At 42.7% G+C, this 20887-nt stretch overlaps 1 protein-coding gene across 3 annotated transcripts in view; it reads right to left on the bottom strand.

The window, feature by feature from the left end:
- Nucleotides 1-20664, bottom strand: part of LOC135522682 (dihydropyrimidine dehydrogenase [NADP(+)]-like) — a 229926-nt gene extending 209262 nt beyond the window's left edge. For 2 of the 3 annotated variants that reach the window (XR_010452715.1, XM_064949179.1), the window contains exons 1-2: nt 20059-20664; nt 876-986 (exon numbers count right to left, since the gene is read on the bottom strand). Coding sequence is in view for 2 of the 3 variants with exons in the window: in XM_064949179.1 (XP_064805251.1) it covers nt 876-986; nt 20059-20097 (150 nt within the window). In the remaining variant the exon portion in view is untranslated. The remainder of the gene's footprint in view (nt 1-875; nt 987-20058) is intronic. The other variant, XM_064949178.1, reaches the window with a different exon arrangement.
- Between the last annotated feature and the right edge of the window lie 223 nt (nt 20665-20887).

Below are 20887 nucleotides of genomic sequence, written 5' to 3'. Positions count from 1 at the left end.
CAGTTAGATGGTTGACGCCTTGCTTTGTTACTTTGATAAAGATATGACAACATTCATCAAATGAACCTAAAATACTTCATCCACATATTTACTCATGATTATAGTAGAGCAATAGACTGTATGCTTGGTTATTTCAGATAAAGAACTTCACCAATCCATGAACATAAATGTGTGCATAGGTTCTGGATATACGCATATATGCCATATGTTCTAACTATTAAGCTTTTCAACATTACATAAAGTGGAGAATCCATCACCATTGATTAGCGTGATGAATTAGCTGGTTGTACTTAGGCACAGAGCAGTCAGCAGGGAGAGAGAATAATCTCTCCTACAAAACATCTTCAATTTATTTTGTGTATACATCAGACACACACACGAACACAGACACGCACATGCATGTGCACACACACACACAGACAGAGTGTCGTATCAGTTCCCTTCAAGGACAGACGAGGGACTGCAGCCACCTGCCAAAAAACAAACCGTGAGGCTGGTCTTAGGAGATATTCTCTGAGACTTTGACAGCATGTGCCTGGAATCCTAAGATAATTGTGTTTGTGTGTGTGTTTTGTGTTTGCTTGTGTGCGACAGGGACGTGACAGTGAAGTGTGTGTGTGTGTGTGTGTGTGTGTGTGTGTGTGTGTTTGTTATCTTGTCAGGATGTCCGGGACACAGCTGTGGACATTGACATAAGTCCAAGCAAAGGTTAAAAAACAGCTACCAGAGATAACCTCGTCAGACGAAGAAAAACACGGTTCTCTAAATTTGGAACCAGTACAACATCTACGACAGTCATATGTCTTGTTTGGTGTGCGTTCGTATGTGTGTGATGGGGGGGGGGGGGGGGTTCAGGGTTAGGGAGCTCTACTCACATCACAGCCTTTCTCTGGGTTTCTTTTCCAGTGCTTCTTCTCTACTTTCTTAGCAGAGGTGGAGCAGATATCAGCATGGCTCTTCACCCGGGGGTTCAGGGCCAGGATATTCTGATAAGAGGGAGAAGCGGGGGGGGGGGGGGGGGGGTAAAATATGCAGTTGTATCACAAAACATAGCCGGAAATTGATGGTTTTCCTAGAAAACTGTTAGCTAAAATCCCTGTTAAGAGGTTGAAATAGTCCTTATGGTCAAATGACTATTTTTCAGGGATTCCCTTTTTCCAGTAGCAATAAATACCAATTAATTCACTAAGAATATATTATTTTACCTGTACGTTTCCCAAAACAAATCAGAAATGTGCATTGCATATGTTGCGTAAGGAGGTTTCATTGTTCTACATTCAGGGTAGCAGTTGTCCCATGGGCATTTCCACGGTAACAGATTGATGCGGAGACTCCGATTTTTCACTTTAAGATGTATGTCAAACAAAAACCAATGACTGCAAAGTTAAACAAACCATATAACTATAGGCACAAGGACTACTTCTAACAATTTCCACAGAAAACGTTACAAAACGAAATGTCCTTGAAAAACAGTACAGATGCAAAGTCTGGTAATAGAAGGACGGTTTTACATTTTAGTCATTTAGCAGATGCTCTTATCCAGAACGACTTTCAGGAGCAATTAGATTTAAGTGCCTTGCTCAAGGGCACATTGACAGATTTCTCACCTAGACGGCTCAGGGCTTCGAACCAGCGACCTTTAACTGGCCCAACACTCAACGCTAGACTACCTGCCGGGTTTGTGCTATTGGTGCCATTCTGTTACCAAATTTCCAAAACACCATCTTCACACGTGACAACAAAACCGTCAGTCATGTAACCTTCCATTACAATCAACCCCCCCCCCCATCCTGCATTACCACTGATCAGCAATCATGAGCCTCTTCACTGTATGCATTATGAATGCAACACACACTCCAGTTTAAGCAGTGCACAGTAGAGCATAGCGCATCCATGAAACATCATTCATAAAGATCGGGAAACTGGGAAGACCGCAGGGACTTGGATTCTGAACACAGTGTGTGGATATGAGGATGTAAAGCAGCTCTAGGGAATCAGATTACTGCATACTGTTTTCACAGTAACTACAGAGTTGATACATACTGTGATATGAGGTTGTCTGTGCTCTTTAAAATGTCCTTTAAACCAAATAATGTCTGTTCCAGGTGCATAACTTTCGAAAAAGAGAAGTACATCTAGAAACTGAGGCTTAAATGCAAAAATATAGGTATTTCATTGGGACATTGTGAAGCCCAAAATGTTGATTGTGCAGAAAAGTGAAAGGTGAAAAACAAAACAGCTAGCTCTCCACCACTGAACGTTTAAATGCAGAGTTTTGGGAGCAGATTTGGGAGTCTATTCCTCTAGGTACTGTGCAGATGGTTTGGAGAACATATTATTTCCCCCCTCTGTTTCCTTGGTGCAAACATCACTTTAGCATTGCCCCCCCGATTGATGCAAATGCTGAGCATAAAACATTCAAAGTGCATCTCTGAGTAGCATTTTGTGTATATCCACCATGGAATCATCCCCCCCCCCCCCTTTTCTCAACAAAAGTAGCAGCATCCAACCTCAATTAGTGTCCCACAAGCTATGTGACAAGACATTAAAGCTTTTTCTTTTCATATTTTCACAGTAGGTGGAAGGGAGAAGACGGTCTCATATGGAGGTACGGGGGTGTTATTGTAAAAGGCCAGGCCTGGGCCTAACATAACCTGTGTCTCTTTCCCTACTGTGTTAGTCATGCTAAATGAAATGTCACACTTTATGCAACACCAGAAATCTTCCTATTAATTCTTTCATTTCACACCTAATAAAGTGTAGTTACACCGCTGCGTTTCTTATTTTATTGTCTGTTGAGGCCTGTGGGACTATTTCTTCCATTGTGTGGTCTAGATAACGCAACATGGCAGCGGTACACGCTCGAGGTAAACCAATAAGGACCGAAAGGTACAAATATTCTGACAGCGGTGACAAGTCTCTTGGGATCCGTTAGGAACAATGATGCTTTGACAGCATGAACATAACAATAAAGATATGATTTAACCGTCTGTATCTTATTCAAATAGTTATGTTTATATTATATCCAGCCTTTACAAACTATAACGTGTCACAACTGCTTTGATCGAGAAGCATTAGATCGGCCATAACTTACAACGCATGGCAGTTGGGTTTGAAGTGGTTCCAAAAGATTTGGAACAAACACACATAATTAGTACTTAACACCCAGAGGAGAAGCAGGACAAAAAGGTGGGAGAGTAACTGCCATAGAATGAATTAACAACCGTTCTTGTGAACAATAACCTAACCAGATTAGCAAGAATCTGACTAGCCAGAAACAGTGCACTACCAAACATGCATTAGAGAGAAAACGATTAAACATTACATTTTTTTCCCCACATTAAAACACAACATACTAGATTCAACAACTGTGACTCTCGTATCACCAGAAACGTTTACATGCCTAAACTGTTTGGGTCTCCAACATGATGTATTAAATAGAGCGACAGAAAGAAATACCAGGATTAACAAAAACAACATATCGTATTACCATGTCTTCAATGTTAAATAGACCCTCCCTCACTGCATATAGACCTGTCTCAGTGTTTGTATCTCCAGCAGAGAACCCCATTTACAGCCCTATATTGACCTGGTCTCCTCAAGTGGAAAATGTACAAGAGAAACAGATCCATGGCAGTCAGATCCAGGCAGGGTTGCAGGAAACACTAACCATGTTTGACAGGGGCTAATCTACTGTGGTTGCTAAATGGTTAAATGAAGAATAATAACAGGGAAATGGATACTAGGCAGGGTTAATCCTATGGTGTTTAAATCTAGATTGAGAGAAGCAGGGTAGTGTTCGGTAAGGCACACCGTAGCAAAATGTTCTGCAACATAAACGAACACTGGGTGTTCTTACTGGTTCAGTGTAGTATTTAAATAGTATTAAATAGTTTTCCCTACAGCACACAATCCAGATGCCCTGGCCTGCACCATAGAAAAGCAGAGAGTTCTCATTGCCATAGCTGACCATAGCAAAAACTAGGTTAACAACATGCATCCCTGTAAATGGACCCGCAGCAGGGTTTAACATATGTATCATCCCTCAATAAATACACAGTTGAGGCTATTAGTATGCTGCTATAGGATTTTCTCTGCGAAGTCAAATGTTACACATCTGGGCCAGTGGGATCAATAACGCTTACAAGAGGACTAGGCATTCATCCATACACTACACTTAGATCAATACCTACTAGGCCTAAACACCAGAGATAGTCCCTAAGATATCAGGTGTTTTTACACGCCCTCTTATTCACAGTGGTTCTACGTGTAACTAAAACAGTCAGACAGAGCGTTCCACTACTGTTTAAAGTAAACTGACAATGCTGCTCAGTACTTGTATCCATTAAGATCACATCCTAAAAGACTCAAGATCAGGTCAAGTGTGTGTTAGAATGTGTGCACGCATGCGCCGTGTGTGTCACCCAAACACCCGGTGTCTACACAACACAGGAGAACACCTCCCCTACTGTTTGTGCGACCTTTCTCACTGCAGGGTAGTTACTGGGGACCTGCTTCCACGCTAAACTCACTCTGCACAGAAGGCCTCGTCTAAACCAAGGAACCAAGGCCCATCTGTGAGTGTTGGCTGCATCAGTACGCATGTGTCCGCTGGGGAGGAAGAGAAGGCTGCCTGGCCTGCCTGCGTGTGTCTGGCTTTCACACTCTACACTGATCACACTGGGCCCCAAACAGATGGAAGATCAATAAGTGCCCGGGCCAGGCAGAACGGCCGGTGGTATGCAAACGCAGACCGAGCCCTCAGAGGAAATCAACCGGGGTGTGAGGGAGGTGAGGAAGGAGGGCGGGGGTATATGATGGACACAGGGAATGGGCAAATCACAAACTGGAAGCAGTGATTAACATTGTGGGCTGAGTGAGGACCTGAGAAGCACAAGCTGAGACTTGGAGGCATGAGACATGAGCCCTATACTATGAATGTAGTTAGAGGAGTTAGCGAGGTAACTTTGGTCAACTCTAAGTTCAACTTTGGATAACCGGTGCCGCAAATGTGGCTCACATTTTAGCCTGGTAAATTGCTATGGCAACGAATCCTTCAGATCTAACTAGCTACGGGTTAGGCTAACTCAGGGCTCACTACATTTGTCCTGGATGAAGTGTCTGAGCTGCAAGTTGACGACCAATGAAATTATTCCCTCAATCTTGCAAAGATTGCATCAATACCCTCTTCATTTGAAGAAGACAACTGATTAAATATTGTATTTTTCAAATGTGTTTTTGGATGTATATTTTTTTAATTATTAAATACCTATCACATTACACATTTAGTAACAACAAGTGTCTGTGCATTAATAAGCACAAAATAAAGACTGCACTTCTAAACTGATTTTGCAAGAAACCTGGTCTTCCATTTTCATTTAGGCACAGGTGAAAATGTGGCACGGACTTACCAATGGATTGATGTTTTAGCATCGTCTCAATGAAGAGTTTGGCATTCGACGAGCCACGTGCGACATGCATGCACAGTTAAAAACCTGCTAGTTAGCGACAGGCGGACGACCAATATCCACCGTCATAGTAAGGATCAAATCTATACTGGAATGGAAAGCTAACTGAAGCTAGCTAGCTTTAGAAAACCCTGAGTAGATCTTGCTCCGTAGTATACCCCTCGGGAGGCAGAGAGAGATACAGAATAGCTACTCGCTAACCCACCACAGTATCAGACACCAAAGAACTGTGTAAGATATACTAGCTAGCTATACTATGTACTAAGACAGGGACAATCCATGTGCTATGCAATGCATGGAAGCAGTCACGGTCCACATTGTATTCTGATAACCATAGTAGTCTCATTGTCATAAAACTGCTTTAAAAATCTTTAAAAAAAGGCCATGTTTCATAAGAAAATATATATACACGGCTCCAAAATTACTGGCACCCTTGACTGGCAATGTACAAACAATACTTAAAAAAAAAACATATAATTATAGAGATAAACTCAAAATACCAACAAATACTGTACTTCATTAATGTTTCAATGGAACCAACCAAAATCATACAATTATTTAATGAATACAAAATAAATTTCACCAAAATCAAGGTTTCATAATTATTGTCACTCCTCATTTAGTACTTAGTGCAAACACCTCTGGCAAGGATAACAGCATGGAGTCTTTTCCTGTAATGTTTGACAAGGTTAAGGAAAACATTTGGAGGGATTTTGGACCATTTCTTTATGCAGATACTTTCAAGATCCTTCACATTCTTGGGTTTGCGCTTATCAACTGCCCTCTTCAACTCAGCCCACAGGTTTTCGATTGGATTGAGGTCCAGCGACTGAGATGGCCAGGCAGAACATTGATTTTGTCACAGAACCATTTCTGTGTGGATCTTGAGGTATGTTTTGGGTCATTGTCTTGTTGGAAAGTCCACCTACGGCCGAGTCCCAGCCTTCTGGCAGAGGCAACCAGATTGTCAGCCAAAATTGCCTGATGCTTTGTGGAACTCATTATGTCATCAATCTTAACCAGTACCCCTGGACCTCTGGAATTAAAACAGCCCCAAAACATCACTGACCCACCACCATATTTCACCGTGGGTATGAGGTACCTCTCCTTGTATGCATCTCTGTAACGACGCCAAACATGCTGAATCTGACCAGAACATTCAATTTTGGTCTCATCTGACCAGAGCACCTTCTTCCAGTCATAATTTAAATTACGTTTGGCAAAATCCAAGCGCTCTCATCTGTGTCTTGGGGTCAGAAAAGGCTTTCTTCTGGCAACCCTTCCAACGAGCCTATGTTTGTGACGTCTGATGGTGCTTTTTGAAACCTGGTGACCCCAAGACGCCACCAAGGCCTGCAATTCTTTCACAGGGATTCTTGGGGATTTTGTTGCTTCTCCCACCATCCTCCTCCCTATCCTGGGGGGAAAAATGCATGTGTCCTCTACCCGTGAGGTTTTCAACTGTTCCATATCTTTTGAATGTTTTAATAATTGCTAGCTAGCGCTAGCTAATGCCTCCAGATGTAACTCGGAGGTGAAGCCTACTTTTTGAATTAAACAATAGACTTGATACTAATAGAATTAATAGGGTTCACTCACACACACACTGCTTTGCATACCCAGGAGCCTCAGCATGGGCATACATCTTGCATGACAAGTCCTAGGAGGTATGAAATAGCAACAACATGAAGGTCAAAGTAATTTATTGCACAAAATGAAGGAACTATTGATTAGGAAAGAAAAGGGCAGGCACAACTGCCCCGCTAATAATGCTGTGTTCGTAACCTAGAGGGAAGTGGGAATTTACCACCATAGAGTGGTGCCAATGAATTATACTTGTAAGCAAACATTCCATAACTGTAGGTGGCAGTAAATTGACATACTTGGCATTATACATGTTCAAACAACACACTCTAGATGGCAGTATACACACTTTCAGTATGTTTGCCAACTCATAGAAGTAATAGAAGAAAAAAATGGACTACTTCAAAATGGAGATGGCCTCAATGAAGCTGCCAGTGCACTCACAGACGCAATAATGGGATATATACAGGTATGAAGATGATATCTCTATCATTCTCTATTTTTAACACATACAACTTGGAAAAATCTATTTGAATGGCGCTCCAACTGGTAATTACTGGTGGGAAACTGGTATATCATCCTTGAACTCCAAGTAGGAGGTGGGAATTTAGCAGTTGTGAAGTCATAAATATTAGTTGGATGCATTCACGTGCTTTGAAAAAGTTGAGAATCGCCCAATTGGCTAATGGCCAACAAGCGGTGTCAAACATAAACTAAAAGTACGGCTATCAGGCTTGAAAACAAATGAGTGTTCAAAAACCATATTAATAGATTTTCTTTTTTAAACAATGTTTTGGATTTGTATTTAACTGCCAAAAATGCTGTTTGAGGTAATTTCCTTAATAGGTGATGTCAGAGGTCACCATGTGGGAGAAGTTGGATTTCAAGGATGATAGATGAGAGAAACAGAGAAATGTTGTTTTTTTTAAATGTGCGCCGAGACTCGCTATTAAGATCAAAGTGACAAGTTACAGCATCAGGTTGTCCGAAGAACCTCCAAGGTAACTAGCTAGCTTGTAATCCTTACTCTTCTGCTGGAATCAATAAAGGAATTTCCACATATTGATCTGCAGTGAGAGAGATAGAGCAACAGCCTTTGGGTCAGCAATATTAAATATAGGCCAAGGATATAATTTGTTCTCCTTTATGAGGAGAAACAGTGCAATAAAAAAATGGCACGTTCAACAGAAATATTAATCTATTCATCTATGGTTGTGTACTGTCTGTATTGCAGGGCAAACGGTACCTTTTAGATAGGATAGGACTATCTCACTCATGAACTCTCGTTCCTTTGCACTGACGACCCAGTCACGACACAGCACGCCATTTCAATACAGTTTCAGCACAAAAACAGCCACATACAGATTATCCATACCATTCCCATAATGAGAGTAGGTGACAAGCTGCTTGCTGTAGACTTGGGGTTAAATACATAAAGCAGTGGGATCCCAGTGTGACCTCCCACACAGCACAGCCTGGCCAGTCCGTGTGGAGACATAAGAGCAGTGGTGGTGTGGTGCCATAATGTACACTCACTAAGTCATGCATGTATTCATGTCACCCAACAGAGCAGAACACCAAGGGCACCAACTGTTTCTTTTCCCAGCCAACATGGTTGTGTCGTGTCTCTCCTTTAAGTTAAGTCTGCTATTGTAGCCTGGTCCAAAATATGTTTGAGCCGTTCGCCACAAACATTGGAGTTGATAAGATAGCACAAACTGATCTGGGATTAGTCTATTTATCCACTCACTCACTTTATCCACCAACTCCTACATTCAGGAGTTACGCAGCTCATGTTCTGTCTGTTGACGTTAAAGGCTTCTGTGACCGGTCAGTTAGTGCTAAATACGGCTGCTAGAATCCTGACTAGAACCAAAACATTTGATCATATTACTCCAGTGTTGGCCTCCCTACATGTGCTTCCTGTTAAGGCAAGGGCTGATTTCAAGGTTTTACTGTTAACCTACAAAGCATTACATGGGCTTGCTCCACGCTACGGTCACAAGACGCAGGCCTCCTAATTGTCTGTCCCTAGAATTTCTACGCAAACCTCTGGAGGCAGGGCTTTCTCATATAGAGCTCCATTTTTATGGAATGGTCTGCCTTCCAATGTGAGAGACGCAGACTCGGCCTCAACCTTTAAGTCTTTACTGAAAACTCTTCTCTTCTGTGGGTCATATGAGATTGTGTAGTGTAGTCTGGCCCAGGAGTGAGAAGGTGAACGGAAAGGCTCTGGAGCAACGAACCGCCCTTGCTGTCTCTGCCTGCCGGTTCCCCGCTCTCCACTGGGATTTTCTGCCTCTAACCCTATTACAGGGGCTGAGTCACAGGCTTACTGGTGCTCTGTCATGCCGTCCCTAGGAGGGGTGTGTCACTTGAGTGGGTTGAGTCACTGACGTGATCTTCCTATCTGGGTTGGCGCACCCCCTTGGGTTGTGCCATGGCGGAGATCTTTGTGGGCTATACTCGGCCTTGTCCTAGGATGGTAAGTTGGTGGTTGAAGATATCCCTCTCGTGGTGTGGGGGCTGTGCTTTGGCGAAGTGGGTGGGGTTATATCCTTCCTGTTTGGCCCTGTCCAGGGGTATAATCGGATGGGGCCACAGTGTCTCCTGACCCCTCCTGTCTCAGCTTCCAGTATTTATGCTGCAGTAGTTTGTGTCGGGGGGCTAGGGTCAGTCTGTTATATCTGGAGTACTTCTCCTGTCTTAGCCGGTGTCCTGTGTGAATTTAAGTAGGCTCTCTCTAATTCTCTCTTTCTATGCCAGCAGCATACCACCCTGCATACCACTGCTGGCTTGCTTCTGAAGCTAAGCAGGGATGGTCTTGGTCAGTTCCTGGATGGAAGACCAGATGCTGCTGGAAGTGATGTTGGGGGGCCAGTAGGAGGCACTCTTTCCTCTGTTCTAAAAAATATCCAAATGCGATTGGGGTCACTGCCCTGTGTAGGGTGCTGTCTTTCGAATGGGACGTTAAACGGGTGTCCTGACTCTCTGAGGTCATTAAAGATCCCATGGCACTTATCATAAGAGTAGGGGTGTTAACCCCGGTGTCCTGGCTAAATTCCCAATCTGGCCCTCAAACCATCATGGTCACCAACTAATCCCCAGTTTACAATGTGCTCATTAATCCCCCGCCTCTCCCCTGTAACTATTCCCCAGGTTGTTGCTGCAAATGAGAAGGTTCTCAGTCAACTTAACTGGTAAAATAAAGGATAAATACATTTAGTTCTCTCACACGGAGGACCTGAGCCCTAGGACCATGCCTCAGGACTACCTGGCATGATGACTCCTTGCTGTCCACCTGGCCGTGCTGCTGCTCCAGTTTCAACTGTTCTGCCTGCGGCTACCTGTCCCAGACCTGCTGTTTTCAACTCTAGAGACAGCAGGAGCGGTAGAGAAACTCTGAAAGCAAAAGAAATAAGCCAAGGCCTCAGAAAAAAAAATTGTAGACACAAACAAGTCTGTTTCATCCTTGGGAGCAATTTCCAAAAGCTTGAAGGTACCACGTTCATCTGTACAAACAATAGTACTCAAGTATAAACACCATGGGACAACGCAGCCATCAAACCGCTCAGGAAGGAGACGGGTTCTGTCTCCTAGAGATGAACGTACTTTGATGTGAGAAGTGCAAATCAATCCCAGAACAACAGCAAAGGACCTTGTGAAGATGCTGGAGAAAAGAGGTACAAAAGTATCTATAGCCACAGTAAAACAAGTCTATATTGACATAACCTGAAAGGCTGCTCAGCAAGGAAGAAGCCACATCTCCAAAACTGCCATAAAAAAGCCAGACTACTGTTTGCAACTGCACTTGGGGACAAAGATCGTACTTTATGGAGAAATGTCCTCTGGTCTAATGAAACAAAAATAGAACTGTTTGGCCATAATGACCATTGTTATGTTTGGAGGAAAAAGGGGGAAGCTTGCAAGCCGAAGAACACCATCCCAGCCGTGAAGTACTGGGGTGTTAGCATCATGTTGTGTGGGTACTTTGCTGCAGGAGGGACTGGTGCACTTCACAAAATACATGGCATCATGAGGGAGGAAAATGATGTGGATATATTGAAGGAACATCTCAAGACATCAGTCAGGAAGTTAATGCTTGGTTGTAAATGGGTCTTCCAAATGGACAATGAACCCAAGCATTCTACCAAAGTTGTGGCAAAATGGATTAAGGACAACAAAGTCAAGATATTGGAGAGGATCGCCGCAAAGCCCTGACCCCCAAGTTAAACAATTGAAAGGCAATGCTACCGAATACTAATTGAGTGTATGTAAACTTCTGACCCACTGGGAATGTGATGAAAGAAATAAGCTGAAATAAATCACTCTCTACTATTATTCTGACATTTCACATTCTTAAAATAAAAGTGGTGATCCTGACTGACCTAAGACAGGGAACTTTTACTAGGATTAAATGTCAGGAATTGTGAAAACTGAGTTTAAATGTATTTGACGAAGGTGTATGTACACTTCCGACTTCAACTGTACATAGTGCATTTACATTCTCTCTTGACATCAGAGTAACAGTCTTTCCCACCAAACTCAACATGTATTCTCTTGCCAAACTTAAAAGACACTGAATCAAAAGAGATGAAATAGACTATCACAGGCCATCTGCTAGCCCCTACAGACTGAGCCAGCTACAGTGAAAGAAACTAATCCCAGAGTACAGATCAGTTGCACTCACTTCCCGGCATTGCAGCACCAAGTTAAACAAACCAGGCAACCAACGACAATAGTTCATAAAGCATAGACATCCCCTGGTAAAGGCTCCTGCCATTTACCGTGTGATTGTTGTTAGTGTGTTTCATGTGTGAGTTTGTATGTGTTTTTGCATGTGTGTGTGTGTGCGCAAGAGGGAAAGAGAAAGAGGGAGTGAGGGACAGACAGGTTTGTACGTGAGACAGACAGACAGACAGACAGACAGACAGACAGACAGACAGACAGACAGACAGACACACACTGTGGACGCCTGAAACAAACCATGCGCTCGCTACGGTAACAGGCTTTAATTTTGGTAATGGGCACTATGTGCCAAAGGCTCATTACATGGCCTTTGAAAAGTGTCCCTGGCCATGTTGAGGCTCGGAAAACAATTAGCACAGAAGCAGAAGGTAAATGAAGTGTAAAAGAAATCAGGGCTTGATGACCGAGTGAGTCTAGTCTCAGGTCTTATCTGAGGCTCTCTGAGGAAAGGATGGAAGCAGAGGGAGGGAGGGGTAATGAGGAGAGGAGAAGGAAAGAAAAAAAAGTTCAATATGCCACATGCTATCTGGGTGTGTAAGCAAGCCAAGCCAAGCCAAGCCAGCCCTGCCTGGTGTCTGTGGGGGGGGGGGGCTAGGGTATGAACTCCACAGAGGGGATTGAGTTTGCAGACAGAGATTGCAGCAGACAGTGGGGTCACATGTGATCAGGTGAGACTGCTCTCCTCCCCTAGGGTACAGAGGTGGCAGTAAATTGTGCAGTGGAGGAAAAGGAGAGGACACAGTCTCGGCTGGCTGTTCTCAAGCTCTCTCTCTCTCTGCCTCTCTCTCTGCCTCTCTCTCTGACAAGCCCAAGGATCATCTCTGCTTCGTTGATTGATTAAAAGCGCAATCTGAGCAAACCTGGCCAGGAGTGCAATTACCGGTCCACCGGTTTGGGTGTCACTTCTGAGATGTGCTTGTCTGGGCGTGTATGTTTGAAATGATACCAGTGCCTCCACGTACCTAGTACACTCAGCAAGATGTTGAAGATTATCACAGCAAACGCCTTACATAAACTCCCTCTAGCTGTTTATCTCACCACAATATGCTTCTTTGACTGGGACTGCAACTGCCTCATTCAATAATAGTTTTACAATACACATTCTCAAATAGCATTTTTAAAGATCTGAGCCGGTTATCTTTGTTGGCCCCAATTGGCCCTTGAGGATGCCATGGATTAAATGTAAAACAATAAATAATGTAGATGTGCAATCCCTACACCATGTAAGCAACTCATAAGCAACCACAGCACTCAGACGAAAACCCAACTAATACGAGGATCTTCCAAGGCAGCCTAAATCATTTCAATAACACTTCATAGCTTGCCTGGACCCACCATTTGCAAGTCAGTGTTCCCAGACAACCAGGTTATGGAAAGACATAGGGTCTGCTCTGCAACCATAAGAATCATACCTATTTCTATAATAATAATATGACATGTACTGGAAATGCCTTTTTGAGATGCTTTTATCCAAAGAGACTTAGTCATGTGTGCATACATTTTTTTTTTTATATACACTGCTCAAAAAAAATAAAGGGAACACTAAAATAACACATCCTAGATCTGAATGAATGAAATATTCTTATTAAATACTTTTCTTTACATAGTTGAATGTGCGGACAACAAAATCACACAAAAATTATCAATGGAAGTCAAATTTAGCAACCCATGGAGGTCTGGATTTGGAGTCACACTCAAAATGAAAGTGGAAAACCACACTACAGGCTGATCCAACTTTGATGTAATGTCCTTAAAACAAGTCAAACTGAGGTTCAGTAGTGTGTGTGTGGCCTCCAGGTGCCTGTATGACCTCCCTACAATGCCTGGGCATGCTCCTGATGATGTGGCGGATGGTCTCCTGAGGGATCTCCTCCCAGACCTGGACTAAAGCATCCGCCAACTCCTGGACAGTCTGTGGTGCAACGTGGCATTGGTGGATGGAGCGAGACATGATGTCCCAGATGTGCTCAATTGGATTCAGGTCTGGGGAACGGGCGGGCCAGTCCATAGCATCAATGCCTTCCTCTTGCAGGAACTGCTGACACACTCCAGCCACATGAGGTGCAGCATTGTCTTGCATTAGGAGGAACCCAGGGCCAACCGCACCAGCATATGGTCTCACAAGGGGTCTGAGGATCTCATCTCGGTACGTAATGGCAGTCAGGCTACCTCTGGCGAGCACATGGAGGGCTGTGCGGCCCCTCAAAGAAATGCCACCCCACACCATGACTGAGCCACCGCCAAACCGGTCATGCTGGAGGATGTTTCAGGCAGCAGAACGTTCTCCACGGCGTCTCCAGACTGTCACGTCTGTCACGTGCTCAGTGTGAACCTGCTTTCATCTGTGAAGAGCACAGGGCGCCAGTGGCGAATTTGCCAATCTTGGTGTTCTCTGGCAAATGCCAAACGTCCTGCATGGTGTTGGGCTGTAAGCACAACCCCCACCTGTGGACGTTGGGCCCTCATACCACCCTCATGGTGTCTGTTTCTGACCGTTTGAGCAGACACATGCACATTTGTGGCCTGCTGGAGGTCATTTTCCAGGGCTCTGGCAGTGCTCCTCCTGCTCCTCCTTGCACAAAGGTGGAGGTAGCGGTCCTGCTGCTGGGTTGTTGCCCTCCTACGGCCTCCTCCACGTCTCCTGATGTACTGGCCTGTCTCCTGGTAGTGCCTCCATGCTATGGCCACTACGCTGACAGACACAGCAAACCTTCTTGCCACAGCTCGCATTGATGTCCCATCCTGGATGAGCTGCACTACCTGAGCCACTTGTGTGGGTTGTAGACTCTGTCTCATGCTACCACCAGAGTGAAAGCACTGCCAGCATTCAAATGTGACCAAAACATCAGCCAGGAAGCATAGGAACTGAGAAGTGGTCTGTGGTCACCACCTGCAGAACCCCTCCTTTATTGGGGGTGTCTTGCTAATTGCCTATGATTTCCACCTGTTCAATGACGGCCTTGGAACAGTGGGTTAACTGCCTGTTCAGGGGCAGAACGACAGATTTGTATCTTGTCAGCTCGGGGATATGACCTTGCAAGCTTTCGGGTACTAGTCCAACACTCTCACCACTAGGCTACCCTGCCGCCCCCTGCCGCACTAGGCTACCCTGCCGTCCCGGGGCCAGGCCGTGCAAGCACCATGCTCTACAGACTATGGTTTCAGAGTTTCACAAATCTAGCAAGTTTCAGTACTGGGGATAATTCATAATTATCCAGAGAGTCCCAAGAAATAGCAACAAAAAAGCCAATTTAAAGCTATTCAAAACCAAGATATGGTCACTATGCCAGGGTTCTCCCTAAATAAGAGAGGTGCTGCGCCACCATGCCGGCTTGGCTGCGCCACAATGTAAATATTTTAGAGCAAATTAAACTGATATTTAGTCATGATAAAGTAACTATCTTTGATTGCCAAGGACAATGTTGTGAATTGGGAAACAGGCCATTCACAAATTCAGAGCGTTATCATGTTCCTAAATTAATTCAGCGCATTTCAGCAGTAGCGATCTCGACATAACCGACTAAACTCAACTTCACAATTTACTATGGAGTTGAGCGGCGACTAGTGTGGGCAGACAGGAGCGCTGACATCACATCACGGTTTAAAAAATATCCATATCTACTCTCATACTGTTTGTTGTTCACATTCTCTACCGAAGCTCTCAAATGGGCAGCAATACCAAACAGTGCAGAGAAGCGGTATTTTGACATGCATAAGCAAGAGACGTGCTCCAGAAGGCGAGGTCAGTACAGGTGCATCAAAGCTGGGACCGAGAGACTGAAAAACAGCTTCTATCTCAAGGCCATCAGACTGTTAAACAGCCACCACTAATATTGAGTGGCTGCTGCCAACACACTGACTCAACTCCAGCCACTTTAACAATGGGAATTGATGGGAAATTATGTCAAATATATCACTCGCCACTTTAAACAATGCTACCTAATATAATGTTTACATACCCTACATTATTCATCTCATATGTATACGTATATACTGTACTCTATATCATCTACCGCATCTTTATGTAATACATGTATCACTAGCCACTTTGTTTACATACTCATCTCATATGTATATACTGTACTCGATACTATCTACTGTATCTTGCCTATGCTGCTCTGTACCATCACTCATTCATATATCTTTATGTACATATTCTTTATCCCCTTACACTTGTGTGTATAAGACAGTAGTTTTGGAATTGTTAGTTAAGATTACTTGTTGGTTATTACTGCATTGTCGGAACTAGAAGCACAAGCATTTCGCTACACTCGCATTAACATCTGCTAACCGTGTGTATGTGACAAATAAAATTTGATTTGAAGGTAGGAATTTTCATGAAAGACAGAAGTCAGGATGTTGGGTTTCAGTGGGACAGGAGAAGATAGAATTTTCCCTCATGCCTGTCTGAATTGTTAACAGACGTCATGTATGCGACAGGGATGCCTGTGTAGTGAATTGTGCATTGGCCGATTACATTTGGAAGTTTCTGAAGAATCACATGTTGTTCTGTAGGGACTTCCTGTAGGGTTTATTAACTGCATTCGTGATGGTTGTACAGTCCCGCAATATCAATTATGTGTGTGCTTTTAATTTATGGCGACTTTGTGTGAAGTAAATATGGCAGGCTAAAAGCTTCCACGCGACAACCTGGATGATGTGCCATTAAATGTTTTGCTTATCTGCTGCTGCGCATGTTGAGTATTTTGTGGAATTGCATTAGTGCGACATTGGGGCATTTAAAAAAAAATGTATTTCCTGGGTCTTGTCATTTTATTTTTTCGAGAAATGTAAACAAAGCGTGTTCCCGGGAAACTCTCGGGATCCCGATTACCCGTGTTAATCTACTACCGACTGAGTCATACAGGAACACAAGCTGTTTTTTTTTTTTTTATCAACTCTAATAGAAATCCAGCTAGGTTTTAATAATTTACATGCACACACACAAAAGACATGCTACACATTTAACTGATATGAGTGCCTGGGTGCCGTCCGTGGATATTAAAATAAGACATGTGACAGGGGGATGGGATGGCTGGCAGGAAAAAAAAATGTAGTATTTAATTGCACCAGAGATGGCAATTATAATGAGATTTAAAAAGCCATTTCCAATGGCAGGCAGGAGTAGTTTAGTGATGGTTTTAAGTGCAGAGGCAGGAAGAAGGTCACGTCACTGTTGCCATTAGTCCCTGAATAAAGATGCTAATGAAGGGTTTGACTTACTGCACTCCACTGTGGCTACTGCCTTCATAAAAGGTTCCATTAGATTCCCTCAGTCCAGCGTTGAACCAAGGCTTTTTAAGCCAGCTCGATCCAAGTGACTACAGTGTGCTAAAAAGCTAAATAATATCAGATCTTTTCAGGTAAACAACACTATAATGTCGAAATTTAACTGGCTCTAGAGGAAGATGCTTTGCTATTCACTTCACAGAGGCTCTGGTTGGCGATTTTATATTATTCTACTATACTTTACTGTACTGTTGGATTCTAGCTTGAAATATACATATTCATGTTACCATACCAGAAGTTATTGATGACTTTACATGTATAAGGAATGTATGTGTTGGAGTCAATGGAGGGTGGATGAGAACTAGGTGTATAGAAAGTTACTGAGTGAGACAAGGGGGAGTGCAGAAAGTTTACATTCTGTTAAACATGTTATTGTCACTGTAAATATCATGGCTCCTAAAGAGGGAGGCAAAGGATAACAGTCTGGTTTGAGTCACTGACCAGTTAGGACAGCCAGAGAGGGGTGAGGAATTCATCCCGAGGTCAGGTCATATGGAGTGAGAAGGAACACACACATAGACTTCCACGCCCAAGAAGGTTCTAGCGTCAGGCAGGACTACACCAGTGAGAGGATTAGCAACAGAGATGCCTTGGCTGTCTAGTTGTGCAAGAAGTTGAATCCACCTGGTAAGAGGGTATATGTAATCATGTCTTTGCAGATGTATAACCCAGTGAGTGAATGAACTTGGTTTGAGCATTTTCTAATCTGTTCGTTTTTAATCTGTTCGTTCAGAACCTAACAGTGCTGTACTAAACTCTACAGTACTTTGCTGTGCTGTTCTCTACGGTACTGTGATGTCCAAAATTGTGAAACATAGATATCTACGATTGGTAAAGATTTGGTCCGGTCCAACCAAATTTGCTCCTGTTTTTGGGGCAGAGCTCATTAGAATATTTTTTTATTTAACTAGGCAAGTCAATGAAGAACACATTATTATTTACAATGACGGTCTAGGAACTGTGAGTTAACTGCCTTGTTCAGGTGGGATTTTTACCTTGTCAGCTCTGGGATTCGATCAAGCAACCTTTCGGTTACTGGCCCAACGCTCTAACCACTAGGCTACCTTCCGCCCAATAATACCCAAAGATACAAAAGGATGAAATCTTATAGTAGACTGGATGGATTCATGCAAATAAATATAGAACAGCAACAGCAACCCTGATATTCCGTTTAACAACTGCACACGGAATACCTTCAGTTATCTATCCTACCAAGGATTCCTCAACTTATTCCACCTTCGAGAACAGTGGATGTTGACATGGCTGAACCAGACCCACATTTTTACTTAACTTTGTCTCTAAGAACAAGTAAACAGTTTAATAGATGTGGAGGCGATTGAAACCACAAAGTCATTGATAGATCAATTTCATACAACAAGACAACAATGAACTAACACACCAATCTCTCACTAGCCTGGGAAAAATAACATGTGGAAAGACAGAGCCAGTTGCAATGTGAAACTCTTCCAAGAAATGTACAGTGTTTAGTGTTCCAGGATAACCCCCACCTCTTGGGGCCCTCTCCTCCCTCAGCAGGAAACCCCATTGACTTATTGGTTCTCAGTCTCAAGAGCAAAACATTCACCCGAGCTCACTCAGGGATAAAACCTTTGCAGTTCAGATGCATTTCATTTGCTAATGGTTAACACATTTTCAATGATCTACTAGCCAAGTAGTTAAAGCCATTAGATTTCTCAATCATCAAAATACCCTTTATTGTCCTTTTGGTCAAATTGTAGACGCTACAATTATTATGCTTAAACATGTGAGATTGAGTACGCCATGACTTATTTGCTTAAATTAATTGCTCTTTGGGGAGCATAGGTCATTCATAAACATTATTATGTACTACATGCTGCAAAGTAATGTTTGTTTACACTTGTAGAGAAGCACAAGTCCCAACACACACAGCAACGGATTAGACAACAGAAAGTTTTCTCCAATGTCTCAGGAAGTGATAAGTTGACCCTTGCCTATAGCCTGCACATTCCACTGGAACAGGCAGAAGTGAACAGTGAAATGACCATGTGATGTCCACATGATCTCTCTGGTGTGTTAGTTAGCAGAACAGAACACTTGTGGATGGTATTATCGCAATAGACTGTACATTCAGTCCATAATGAATAAGACATACTGCTGGTAAAAATAGGACTTCCGAGACTAATCCCTTCTTCGTATATGCAAGCGTGTTTGTGGTTATTGTATTTATTAAAGTATATCATTTCATTGATTAAGTAATTCCATACACAGTAGTGATGGATTTCATAAAATGGAAGAAAAATGGGCATGTATAATGGAAACATGATAAATCATTTAGTTTTGATTCAATACCAGGTGCAGCATAAAGCCAACAATACAGCAAGAGACATCCATTGCCTGGGTTTGACTCAAGAAAGCAACAGATGATATGCGATTTGTTTGCTTTGCAAAACAATAAGGTCTATGTGAATTTCATTATATTCCATTCTATTAGACTGTATTATTTCCAAAACACAACAAACTGCATACACTAACTCAAAACAAACCAACACCCACACAGGATCAACTTTGCCTCAATAACTTCAAGGCATCCCTCTTGTCCACAGTGAAAAAAACATCAGAAAATCTCCGCCACAACAAAATATCAATGAACCATTATTCAACGTTAACTTAGCAGTATTGTTTAACTGTCTTGCAAGTATGATGGGGTAGTTGCTGTGGTAAAGCTATTTTTTTTCAACAACTGTTTTAGTGGGAAACATAAAGATCTATTCCTCATACAAGCATACCAAAACTAGCCCTTTGTATTGGTAAAGCACCTGAATTATAAATACATGACAATAATATAATTTATACGGTCAATAATGACACTTATTTCGTTATCGAATACATGCAACTTGTGATAACAGTGACACAGCAACAAAAATGCGAATTAACATTTCTGATACAGCAGTATTTGATAGAGCAGAATAATAAAGTAGCCTTATACCTCGATATCTGGAAGATCCTTGCTCAGCATTCTAGACATTGCCTTTCGAAGAAATGTGAGTTGTCAAAATAAAAAAGGACGTGCGAAACGCAAACTGTTGTATGCTATCAGTGACCTGTTTGATTTCTTGATGCAATATTTACAATCGCCACAATAGTTTGGAGCAGACCAACCGAGCGCAGCTAACGTTATCAAGGAATCTCCTACCTGACTAGTATCTGCCTTAATTCTATATTTTCAAAATGATTTGTTACCAAGTCTTTTGGCGATTTATAGCCTAAGCTTGATATGGATAACGTTAGTTTCGAAATTATACTGACTGGTTGTTGCTATTCTTGCTTCGTTTAGGACCAAAGGGAATTGAGGAATCAAAAAAAGTTCAGAAGCGAAACTTATTAGAACTCTTGCGAAACACCAAATTGACTAGGCCGTTTTTTGAGAAGTCAATGAGAGAAGTTAACAATCTTCCTTGGTTATTAGTTTTCTAGAAATCTAAAGACACAACTTAGATTCGAGCCAATGTCTTAAGTAGTTGAACATGTTATTACTCGAACCCCATGAAAGTGAAAAACTGATAAGTTTTCATTTCCTTAAAAAACATTGTATATCTGCCTTTGATTTGTTGTCGCGAGACGACGACGTGAGTTTAACTATGTTGTATTCAAGACAACCGGGAACTTAGAAATCATGACTTCAGTGATCTTCAGGTCAGAAAGTAAAGGTCAGAAACCTTTAGAATGAGGCCCGAGTTCGAATTCCGAGTTGGTAGAACTTTTAAAACGGACCCCAAAAAACTGAGGCAGTGGGAGAACCGATTCATGTTAATACA

This window comes from Oncorhynchus masou, chromosome 30 (genome assembly GCF_036934945.1).
Source record: "Oncorhynchus masou masou isolate Uvic2021 chromosome 30, UVic_Omas_1.1, whole genome shotgun sequence".
In the NCBI taxonomy this organism is placed as follows: Eukaryota; Metazoa; Chordata; class Actinopteri; order Salmoniformes; family Salmonidae; genus Oncorhynchus; species Oncorhynchus masou.
The sequence above is the reverse complement of the archived record's forward strand: the minus strand, read 5'-3'. Positions and strand labels throughout refer to the sequence as shown.